The sequence below is a fragment of the Eleutherodactylus coqui genome, chromosome 3 (genome assembly GCF_035609145.1).
Source record: "Eleutherodactylus coqui strain aEleCoq1 chromosome 3, aEleCoq1.hap1, whole genome shotgun sequence".
Lineage (NCBI taxonomy): Eukaryota > Metazoa > Chordata > Amphibia > Anura > Eleutherodactylidae > Eleutherodactylus > Eleutherodactylus coqui.
In genome coordinates this window covers 243,757,027-243,769,125 of record NC_089839.1, presented here as the reverse complement: position 1 = coordinate 243,769,125, position 12,099 = coordinate 243,757,027, and the positions used below count along the sequence as shown (strand labels likewise).

The window sequence follows — 12,099 nt, the reverse complement described above, 5'->3', positions numbered from 1 at the left end:
ATGAATAAAGCACCAGCACACATGCACGACCAGCACTCCATGCAGTCTCCTCCTTACTGAGGGGGTGCAGTAGGTCCGCAGTGAGGTGATCTGGCGTGCAGTAAGCCCGCAGTGAGGAGGACTGAGGTGCAGTAAGCCCGCAGTGAGATCCCGCCAATCAGCAGGTTTTCCCCTACCTGGCGGATAGGGGATAGCTTGTGAATTTGCTACAATGTTTTTGTAAATTAATGGCTAACCCATTAGTCATCATTAGTAGCCACAACATAGTCAAAAATAAATCCTCTACATATAGATGAAGTAGAGCTAAACTTGCCAAGTATCTATTAGTGGCTACTGTATATTGTATTAGTATCAGGATAGCTGTCTGAACTTCCTTGCAGTCCCATGTCAAACCCCAAGTAGCACATCATAAAATGAGAATTAATTGCGGTAAAGTAGAAACATTGCCTTGCTACAATTCAGTTCTGCTGCGTTTGGAAACCCGCGCTTGTACCTACTGGAAACTAAAGCTTTTATTGTAAAACAAGATATTTCTGTTTAAGTTCAATGCTGCTTGATTGCAAAATGTTACAAATTCTGGAAAGTTTTGCATAACATAGCAAACAAAAAAATAACATAATGTAACAAAATGCCATGAAAATGATTTCGTTCATTTCCATAAATGAGGCAAAAACTTTCTGTGGTAGCTTTGTAGCAGATGAAAGAAGGATTCTATATCTGTGCTACAGCAGCATCTTCTCTGGATTACTTACTGTATTTAATTGCTTCATAACTCTATATTACTTCAGTGAAATATCTTATGGAAGAGAAGATGCTGAGATGCACGATTATGCAACAATTCTAACTTCTAATGAGCGTTTGATCTATTTTCTTCAATGAACCGTGATCTGCATCTCTGCCATCCATACATTAGCCTAATTTGTGTACTCTTATGTATATAGGGACCACAAGGAAAGCCTGGTCTGCCTGGATTACCTGGAGCTGATGGACCCCCAGTAAGTAAATAACATTGATTGGCGGTACAAGATGTAATTATCAGTCTCCTTGCTGCATGACATGCGCATACTGTTTTAACATGAAAAACATATTAAAGGGAAAATCCAAACAAATTATCTTCTGAAACAGTATCACAAATAAAGCAGGATTGATTTGACTGGCTCTTTGCTTAGCATTGAAATTGGCAGAGGTCTCAGCTTCTACAAATCCACCAGAGACAGGGATAATAGTTTTAGAGGGTGCCAAGATAGCAGCTGCACCCATTCTCTGGTGCTAGAAAGCACTTGAAGGCTCTTCTGCCACATAGAAGGACATCAGTATTACAAATGGCACATGGTTGGCCCTATTACATATTTTGCATTGGCACCCAGATGCCTCAAGTTACGTCTCTGACTAGAGCTTCTTTTAGCAGTGTAGTGTTTTAGTTTCTCACATTTTTCAGCACAGACCCTTGCCACTCACAATATTGGAATGGCAATAATGGAAGTTATAAAACACTTAATGAAGTTTTGTCCACTTTGACACTTATTTCCTATCTACAGAATAGGGGATAAGTGTCTGATCAGTATGGTCTAAAGACCAGAACCCCCACAGATCATAAGTAGTGCTGAGCAAAACAAAAGTGTTCAACCCTGTTTTGGGACGAACTTTGCTAAAAAATTTGGTACAATCCTAGAACTTGAGTGGTTTATCTCAGCTAAATCCGCTTAAAATGACTTCCCCAAGTTCCAGTTTGGTTCAAACTAATTTGAACCAAACTTTTTGCCAAGTTTCTCCCAACCAGTTGAACCGAGCTTTGAAAAGTTTGTTCATCGCTGATCATAAAAACGCGGTTCCTGCATACTCCCAGTTGAATAGATCGGCAGTTGATCATGTACACTACCAATCTATGCATCTCTATCGGACTGCTGAAGATTGCCAGGTGCTTGTACTTAGCTATTTTGTGTGGCACAAAGTGTTAAGGCAACAGAAATACAGACGCAGGTTGTGTGTTCAATCCCTGCATGGTTTAGGTACCCGGCTCAAGGTTGACTCAGCCTTCCATCCTTCCGAGGTCGGTATTTATTTAGCTATTTCCATCTGTCCCATAAAGATGAATGGAGCAGCATTGCGCATGTTTCATTAATGCTCCTTTCATTTGGGGGATACAGAGTAGCCCCATTTTTGTGATTGGTGGAGATCCCAGCAGTTGGAATTCCCACTGATTAAACACTTATATCCCTATCTTGTGGATAGGGAATAAATGTAAAAGTTGGCACAACCCCTCTAAGGTGCGGACTAATTGATGGGCAGACTCTAAAGTGGCAGAACATGTTGCCTATAGGCTGCTGAAGTGTAAATCCACTCCTGGCTCTCTTATGTGAAATCATGGCTCCTCGTCTATGCTGGGATGAATAATTTAGTAGATTACCCACCGCTTCGTTAACGTCATTGAACATATTCACTGAACAAATAATCTTTCTTAATTGTAAAAATGACTGAACTCCTAATAGTAGCAGATATTCAGTAACTGCGGTAATTAACTCTTAAAGCTACCTGCACTTCAGATAAATGTAATAAAAATGCAATTTATAGAGCCATTTATCCGTTTTAGGGAGCAGTATTAAAATGCACGTTATTAATGCTGATTTTAGATCATAATTATTGCTTTGTAAATAAATACAACGACGACATGAAATATCAAGTATGCTCCATTCTTTCACTCAGGAAGGTTTTTTTGCAACATTACCATAATTTGTTATTCACTTTCCATCATTACGGCTTGGCTTTATTCTTAGTGCCAGTAAGTAATCAAATGACAATAAGAAACAAAACGCAGGAATGAATTAATATGTTATTGACCTTTTGTGAATCGTTCCCAATTCCCTCCTCCTATATCTGTTCTTTTGGTGTTTATCCCAAGTAGTCTAGAAAACATTACTTTAATATGACTTTAATTGGAAATGCCTGCTATTAATTCTGGCCTGCAGTTTTCTATTTTCCTCCATTTCTCATAAAGGACTCTATAGAGGGATACATTTGCTGGGCATTGAGTTGAAGTTCTCTTTTCAGCAGACTGCATGCCCTGCAAGCTCGAAACATCATCTAGTACTTTGCCTATTATGGATCTTTGATTATTTTTCCATTATCAAGAAGGTAAAGGAAGAATCTGTTCTACAGTGACTTAACTTGTCTACTTATTTTGCTTAGGGACATCCTGGAAAAGAAGGGCCGCCTGGAGAAAAGGGCTCGGGGGTAAGTTTCAAGCAAAGATTTACTTTGCTACTACAGTATAGAGGTTGTTTTTTAGAAAATGATACAATTTATAGTGTTATGTTTTAGCATGTACTGTAGTTGGATGGGAACTAAGACTAGTTGAATGGGAACTAATACTAAGAAATACACAAGTATATCCATAACCAGGGGCGTAACTATAGAGGATGCAGGGGATGCGGTTGCACCCGGGCCCAGGAGCCTTGGGGGCCCATAAGACCTCTCTTCTCCATATAGGGAACCCAGTACTATGAATAAAGCATTATAGTTGGGGGCTCTGTTACTGGTTTTGCATCGGAGCTTCAAGTTACGCCTCTGTCCATAACCCTAATTTCAGTCAAATACCAAGATGCCATATTGTGCTTTTACAATTCATTGATGCTCCTAGTGTATACCGGTACGCAAAATCTCACTACAACATACCAACCTTTTCAGTGTGATCTCCCGATATTATACATCAGTGACAGGAAGGACTGTATAGTTCACTGGATCTCCAGAATTGGACCAGGTTTGGCAGTTTTAGACTGGATCTGTATTACGGATGTGTGACAGATGATGTTGCAACCGTTTTCATCAGTATTTGCCATTGTATGTTTTATTTTCTACGAATCCGCATTTACTGAGTACAGAAGAATAGCAGAAGCAAATACAGGAAAAATAAGTCATGCTGTGTTTTAAAAAAAATGGCCTTGATAAATAGGGCCATGTGAATAGAGACAGAGATTTACATTAGCTTCGTATAATGGTCTACAAAGGATGTCTGACAGCAGCCTTAGGGCTCATTCACACAGGGCAAGATGCGTAGCTAACTTACATGCGCAAAAAATGCAACTATTAGAACCAATGGTTTTCTATGGAAACATTCAGACGAAGGAATTTTAGCCACAAAAAGAAATGCACCTAAAAAGATAGAACATCAGCGGCTGAAATTCAGCAACTGAAATTCCATGCTGCATGAAAATATGGGTCATGACCTATCTTTGGTGCACAAAACGCAGAAGCCTCCATAGACTCCTATGGGAGACTATGCGAGCCAGCCAGCAAAGGGAGCAGAAGGGATTCCACAGCATCATGGATGGAGCGGTTCCCCTGCAGGGGGATGGAGGGATTCCCCAGCAGTATGGATGGAAGGGTTCCCTTGCTGGGAAAATGGAGGGATTCCTCCATCTCCCCTGCAGGGGAACCCCTCTATCTGTGCTGCTGGGGAATCCATCTATCTCCCCTGCAGGGGAACCCCTCCATCCACGCTGAGATGAAGGGAGTCCCTGGCAATGAAGGGAAGCCCCGAGGTGCCCCTTCATCTCTCTCTTCAGCAGCGCATATTTTGAGCTCCTCCCATTAGGCGTGGAAAGATCGCGGATGAAGCTCAGGATTTCAGCATGGTAAAGTCATCTGTTGAGACAACTTTTATGCAGCTTACAGCTGCATGAATTCCATGCCCATGTGAAAGAGCCCTAAATATGTATTTAACTTGCATTTGGGATGAACTTATTCATAGATCAGGCACAGGCTGACCATTTGGGCATTAGAGCAGTGCATGAGGGTCCATGGCTAGAAGGGGCCCACAGCCCTTTGATCAATTGTTGTTGTTAGCTGTTTAGTCGTTCACGACCCTCGCCAACCCTAAAGGCAAGCTCCCTCCATGTTTCTTGGCTTTGCACTGCTTCTTTCAGTTGTGTGATGGAGGATCCGCTGCAAAAGGCAGACATTGAAAAGCACAAACTTCCACAACTTTTTTTGTTCATATTTGCGGATTCAAGATGCATATTCCATAAAGGAAAATTGCAGCATGCTTTTTTTTTGCTGCAGACTCCACGCAGACGACCTCCAGTGAAGTCAATGGAGGCCACCCAACCTGCAGCCCATACACAATTAATATTATATATATTATATATACCTTCTGCAGCAACTATGACAACTATGACTCTGTAGCTCCACCACTACCAATTATAAGAACACGCATAGGCATCCGCATCCCCTTTGCAAGCTGCTTTAGACAGTTTATCTTGGCAACAATGTGGCTATAAATGCTTTTTTTATTGATCGCTAATTGCCAACATTTACAGATGTAATTTGGTATTTGGAAATGAAAGTGCTGAAAGCCCCATGTCTCTAGGTAGGAGCACCTGCTGGTTTAACTGACTAACTTGGCTGAAGAAACAGCTACAATGGGCTGATTTTATATATTTACATTTTGTAAAATAGCCCAGTGATATTGAATATATATATATATACACTCGCCATACATTGTGTCTTTATGATACTGAATATTGCTTCTATTGCTGTAAACATAAAAGCTACTTTGCATTCAGATCTATTAGGTGTATGACATATAGACCAATAGACTTTAGATAGTACAATTACTAGCAAATTGCCTGCACACTGATTTAATTTCCCAACAACGTAAAGGCAATACAAGTCCTACTGCTGTGTAAATACAGTATACATGTATAATGGGGTCCTAGAAGGCTCTTTCTGCCTAGCTGAATTAACATATGTTTTGGAGAGTTAGGCTAAGTTCCCGGGTTGAGGATTTGCCAATGGCAAATCCAATGTGTATTTACAAGAAGATCCACAGATGCGCCACTGCCAGCAGAGCCACACAAGGGTTAGCCCCATTCAAAAAGGCTAATCAGTGGCTTTTTAGTGCAAAATTCGCAAAAATAATATGCATGCTCCTTATTCTCCCAGATTGTGTTCTGTGGTACAGGCAAAACTGCATAGCTTTTTTCTAGAGCATGTGTATGGGGCACAAAATATCCATTCGCTTAGGGCTTAAACAGGCAAACGTACTCTGATGCTATTTTGCATTTCAATGGTTCATTCTCACTTCTTTTTTTTGCACCCATTGTTTTTACAAGCACACAAAAAAATATAGCACCTGTGCTACCAAATAGCCCCATATAAATCAACGGGAAGTGCGCAAACATGCATATCTGCCCACGGGGGTATGTGCTAAATGCAGCTTATACCCGCAATCATTGGCAATGGATTGGGCCTCCTTCACATGACTGCCATTGTTCACGTTTTTACATGTAGAAAATCATGCTTTATTTTGGGCCACATTTGCGCACCCAAGGCTGCATTGGAGTCCATGGGACACGCAAATGGGCCCTTGTCCTGAACCAAGCTGCTCTATTCTCAGTGCAATTTCACAATGTTAATCGATAACACCGGAGGCTAATTAGGCGGGCCCACCCACTAAGTAGGCTGGCCCACCTACACAGTAGAATGCCCCAACTGTTCAAATGGTTGCGGGTGTTTCCCGTGCCGATGTGAACAGGGCCATCAGCGGGGTAAAGAACAGTAAGGAGCGTGGCTCGTCAGAGGATGGGATCGGACTCCATTCATGTAATCCTCTGGCAAGTGTGATTACGCCCCACTGGTGGGAAGGAGGCCTTAAGCCTCCTTTAAACATGTGCTATTGCACATGTTTTTGTGCATATAAAATCGGTTTCAATGGGTGTGCTTACATTGGTCAATTTTCTGCTCCCCTTTCATGCTCAATTTTGGGTCACATTTGTGCACCTGAGGCTCCACCTGAGGCACTGAAATACACCTTTGTCCTGAACAAAAATACAATATTCACAGTGCAATTCTGCTGTTAATTACTAACACCAGGGACTAATTAGGCTGGCCCACCCACTAAGTAGGTTGGCCCACCTACCCATTAGAATGCCCCGCCCATTCAAACATGGCATGTCTCCCACGCCAATTTGAATAGGGTAAGCAGAGCAGAAAAAGATACTTACCAGCGCCGGAATGCTCAGAAGAGGATGTGCTTTGGATCCATTCGGAGCGCTACTATGTCATGCTCTTGCAAGTGCGAGTACGTCATGCTCACGGAGGCCTTAGACTAATGAGCCTTTTAAATCAGGGTTAGAGGATTCCCCCGCCTATGTGAACGAGCGGTGCCTGTGCAAATACGCTCACTAGTTGCACAGTCATGATGGCAAAATACACTCGTTCAATGTACAAACAAATTGCGCAGGAGCGAGCGTACTGTGTAACATGCTCTTCTGTCGAAGCCCTCACACTGATTGCAGAATGTTAGTGGATGTAATGAGGATTTAGACATAGAATCCGCACCTAAATCCTCATTAAATGTCTAGAAATAGCTTAACGTTCGCACCTCTGCCAGTCTCCTTCCCATAGGTTTTACTTTTGAGAGTTTCTTTGATAATGGGGCCAGCAAAATCCTTTTGTTTGTTTGTTTATGGCAAGAATAGAACAGTAGACTATGAGATTCTTGCTGCAAAAACTAAATATATCTTTTATCGCAATCATGTTTCTGTCGAGGAGGGAAGCTATTTCTCTGAGTAGTTGGCTGGACGTATGCATGTTTGTCTGGACTTCTGTTTGCAATTCACATTACACTTCCTGCTATAATAACAATGTATTTCTTCCATTTCTAGGGTCCAAATGGTCCCCAGGGTCCTATTGGTTATCCTGGTCCTCGTGGTGTCAAGGTACGTTACCTATGTCTGTTTTATTAATTTTGCAGGATATTTATTAGTACTAGCATATCGGTAGCGCTCTATATACTCACTTGTGTAGTCATTTGCCAAGCTGAGATCTCACAGCATGAACATTATGTGTCTAATTTCCCAAGTAGTTAACTCACTGTTATATGTAATGGTTAGAGCTCGTTCACACGAGGGAATTCGCACAGCTAATTTATATGCACAAAAAAATTGTGACTATTAGAACCAGTGGTCTGACCTATCTTTGGTATGCGATGCGCTGCAGTTTCCATGGACTCCTTTGCGACCTGGATAGCAAGAGAGGAGGGGGGAGAATAGCTAAGCATTCTGATTGTTTAGTTTAAACTTCTAAACAATAAGAATGGGAGAGAAAAGGAGATAAGGGGGGAGGTAGTGCTGCTGTGCCACTAAACCCAGAAGCGCATTTCAAATGTCCCGCTGTAAGCTCCTGATAGTCACTGTGGAGATGGGGGACTCCCCAGGGGGTTCCCCTCATCACCCTAGGGCTTTCCCTCTTCCCAGCGGATACTAACAGGAGTTTATAGTAGAACATTTTAAACTTGCTGCTAAGCTGTCCCTGAACTCCAAACAGCAGCACATTCTTCCACTTAGCTGCGTTGTTTATCAGCGGAGAATGAGGGAATCCCCATAGTGGGGGGAAAAGGGGGGTGGAGCTAGAGGGCTTCCCAGAGAGCTGGGGGGGAGGCTAGATGGAACCACTCTCTAGCCCCACCTCTTGCTATGGGGGAATCCCTGGGAAAACACTTCTAGCCCCACCATCTCTCTCCCCCCACTATAGGGGAATTCCCCTGTAGGATGTAATTACACTGACTGTCATTATGCCTTTTATCCCTTAAACTACCCAATGTGTCGATAACGGGTAGTTTAAGGGATAAAAGACATAATGACAGTCAGTGTAATTATGTCCTGCAGGGACACCTTTCTCTTCCGGCTACAGGGGAATTCCCCCATAGCAGGGAAAGAGAGAGGGCGTGGCTAGAGGGAACATCTCAAGGTATTCCCCCATAGTGGAGAGAGAGGGCGGCTATAGAAGAGTTCTGGAAGGGAGACAGAGGGTGGGGCTGGAGGAATTCCACTGTAGCAGGGAGAGAGAAGTTTCCCTGCAGGGGAGAATAAGGAAACCCCTGCAGCAGGGGAATCCCTTATTCTCCCTTGTAGGGGAACCCCAGCATCATGCTGCTGAAGATCTCCTTCTTCTCCCTTGCAGGGCAACCTCTCTCTCTCTCTGCAGCGGGAATATCTCTCCAGCCCCGCTGAGATGAAGGGAATCCTCAGCAATGAAGGAGAGCCCTATCTCCTTCTGTCCTCCCGCAGCAGCAGCGCTTGTTTTCAGCAACACGCAGCTCCCAATCTTCTGAATGGGCAATTTTACCAAATTAAGCTTGGGATAGCGGGAAAGTGTCAGTTCACATGATTTTTAGCGCAGTTAGCCACAATTTTTTTGCATCAATCTTGCAAATAGCAGCTGCGACGTGCTCGTGGTTGCTATTTATGCATGCGATTTAACGCTCAAATAGCCGCACTGTTATAGCACAGCTATCTGGACAGCGTGAAAGAGCCCTAACTCAAAATTCCTTAATACGGTATATGTAATTGGGTTTTAATCACCCTTTAATTGGAAATAAATCAGGTAAAGTGTGTTTCTGAGACACTTTATGTTCACCTTGGTTTAGCAAAGAAATATTTCTTTGAAGGCTGCACAATAATAGCTTTTACTTTATATTTTAGGGTGCTGATGGTGTCAGAGGACTGAAGGGCGGAAAAGGAGAAAAGGTACATAATGACTATATATATTGTGTCATTGCATGTGGGTGGCAATGTGGAAGAATAATTCTAAATTGGATCATTGTTTATACTGATGCTGCTTTCTCTAGAGAATACTACAACATTCAAACACCAGAATAATCTTGTTGATAGTAGAATGATGTGATCTCTTCATAGAAATGTCCACAATCCTAAAAGTAATAAAGCTTTATACTCTAGAGGTAGCAATAACCACATATTTATATACTTTAATGTCTACTCTTAGATACTTTCTATCCCCTACTATTCTCTAATAGTATTCTCTACTATGTTGTTGTTGTTAGCTGTTCAGTCATTCACGACCCTCGGTGACCCTAAAGGCGAGCTCCCTCCATGTTTTTCGGTTTTGCACTGCTTCTTTCAGTTGTGTGATATCCCTGCCAGTATCAGCTCTGACAGTATCAGCCATCATGTTCTTTGGCGGCCGGGTCTTTTTTTGCCTCTGATCTGTCCAAGCATTATAGATTTTTCTAGCGACTCTGCTCGCATTACATGGCCAAAATACGTGAGCCTGAGCCAGCCATCCTCCCTTCCAGTGATATGTAGGGTCTTATATGATTCAGGACTTCTCGGTTTGTTACTCTTGCCATCCAGGGTATACGCAGCAGCTTTCGTCAAAGCATCAATCCTCCTTCACCAGCTTTGACAGTATCAGCCATCGTGTCCTTTGGCGGCCAGGTCTTCTTTTGCCACTGATCTGTCCAAGCATTATAGATTTTTTTAGTGACTCTGCACGCATTGCATGGCCAAAAATACGTGAGCCTGAGCCTCTACTATGCACATTTCTCCAATTTGCAAGAAAAGGAGCAGATGCTCAAAATTGGAATATTTCTCAAAATAAATGTGGGAAGGAACCTTCTAGTCTCATTGTGTTATAAACAGCACTGAAGTACAGAATGATTTTTGTCAACAATTATGGTATAGTTCACACAATTTTGAGTGGGGATTAGAGATGAGCGAGTATACTCGTTTTGAGTAATTACTCGATCGAGCACCGCAATTCTTGAGTACTTCAGTACTCGGGTGAAAAGATTCGGGGGGCGCCGGGGGGCGGGGGGAGGCGTGGCGGCGCGGGGGTAGCAGCGGGGAACAGGGGGGAGCTCTCGCTCTCTCCCTCTCCCGCTCACTCCCCGCTGCAACCCCCACTCACCCACGGCACCCCCCCGAATCTTTTTGCCCGAGTACGGAAGTACTCGAAAATCGCGGTGCTCGGGCGAAAAAGGGGCGTGGCCGAGTAGGCTCGCTCATCTCTAGTGGGGATCGGTTTGCATATTTTAGATTGAGAATAGGACATTCCAAATGGATATGAACCAAGTAGTTTGTCCCATGTTTGGATGTGAATATTATGTGGCCTGTACAGGAAAGGGCCAAGGTACATCCATGGTATTGGCCAATGTTACATCTCATATTCAAGTCAACAACTGTCTCAGTTGGGACCTCTTAATCTAAATGATTTCACTGTAATCGCAGCAGGGCTTTAGAAGGCTATTCTGAAATACATTTTACAGTAATATTTTAATGTCCCGATATCCTGATCTCAGAAGAACAAAGCCTATGGGGTATTGATGACAGTGGTCCAATCTACACTTAGTACTAATGTATAACTGAGTAGTCCAATTTCGATCTGAGACAGTCTGTCCTTTAATGGTCACTAGCTTTTACAGTCCTCCCCAAATGAAGGCTTACAGAAGAACACTGCAAGCTACAGGACCATTAAATTCATGAAATATCAGGATGCCCTAACATTCTTTCCTGTAAGGCATAGATAACTGTAAGAGAGACTGCTGCTAGCATCATATACCTTTGAGAAATGTATAAGTGTTTTGCTGAAAGTGCATTGATTGAATGCGGTACTTTTTAAAATTCTGCTGCATACACCGAGAAACCTTCCAGACGTAACTATATTTTCCTAATATATATACTCCTGAGTGTTGTTACATTTCGGTCCAAAATACACAGGATAGATTTCATAATTAAAGTATGGATATGCTGTATATCATATCAATAAAAAGCAGAGTTTGCAAAAATCATTTTCATTTATATTCGTTTTGTGATAACAGTTTGCTAGACGCACGGACATACTCTCAACTGCATTATTGCCATCGGTACTCCGGCTTCCATTAGGAAGCCAGTTATATAATACTTGAGTAATTAACAGTGAGGGTTTTCTATTGCAGTCATGTCTGGTCAGCACTCCTGAGTTTATTTTGTTATTGTTTGAAGACTTTCATTGACTGCTGATTGCACAAAGACGTGAGGAATTCGGGGCTCTTTACACTTCGCGTCAGTAATGCAAGACAAACTGCAGAGCTCTAGTTTGTTAGCAAAGCTAATAACACTTAATCTCGAGATGTGCTCTGTATGGCTGGCAGGTGCTCCGCGCACTATTGTACTGATCCATCTACAAGTGGTCATTAGATGTGAGCAAACACACCATAATCCTGCTAGCGTTTCCTCTCTATATTAGTGTTATAGCTGTCCTAGCAACTGCGAGCAAGGACTTACTATTTGAGATGTGTTATTATCTGCGACATTCAATTAT

At 42.5% G+C, this 12,099-nt stretch overlaps 1 protein-coding gene across 5 annotated transcripts in view; it reads left to right on the top strand.

Annotated features, from left to right (window-relative positions):
* COL11A1 (collagen type XI alpha 1 chain) overlaps positions 1-12,099 on the top strand; it is a 229,080-nt gene that overhangs the window by 130,561 nt on the left and 86,420 nt on the right. For all 5 annotated transcript variants that reach the window (XM_066597204.1, XM_066597201.1, XM_066597205.1 and 2 more), the window contains 4 exons: positions 942-995; positions 3,187-3,231; positions 7,665-7,718; positions 9,483-9,527. In XM_066597204.1, the coding sequence (XP_066453301.1) occupies positions 942-995; positions 3,187-3,231; positions 7,665-7,718; positions 9,483-9,527 (198 nt within the window). The remainder of the gene's footprint in view (positions 1-941; positions 996-3,186; positions 3,232-7,664; positions 7,719-9,482; positions 9,528-12,099) is intronic.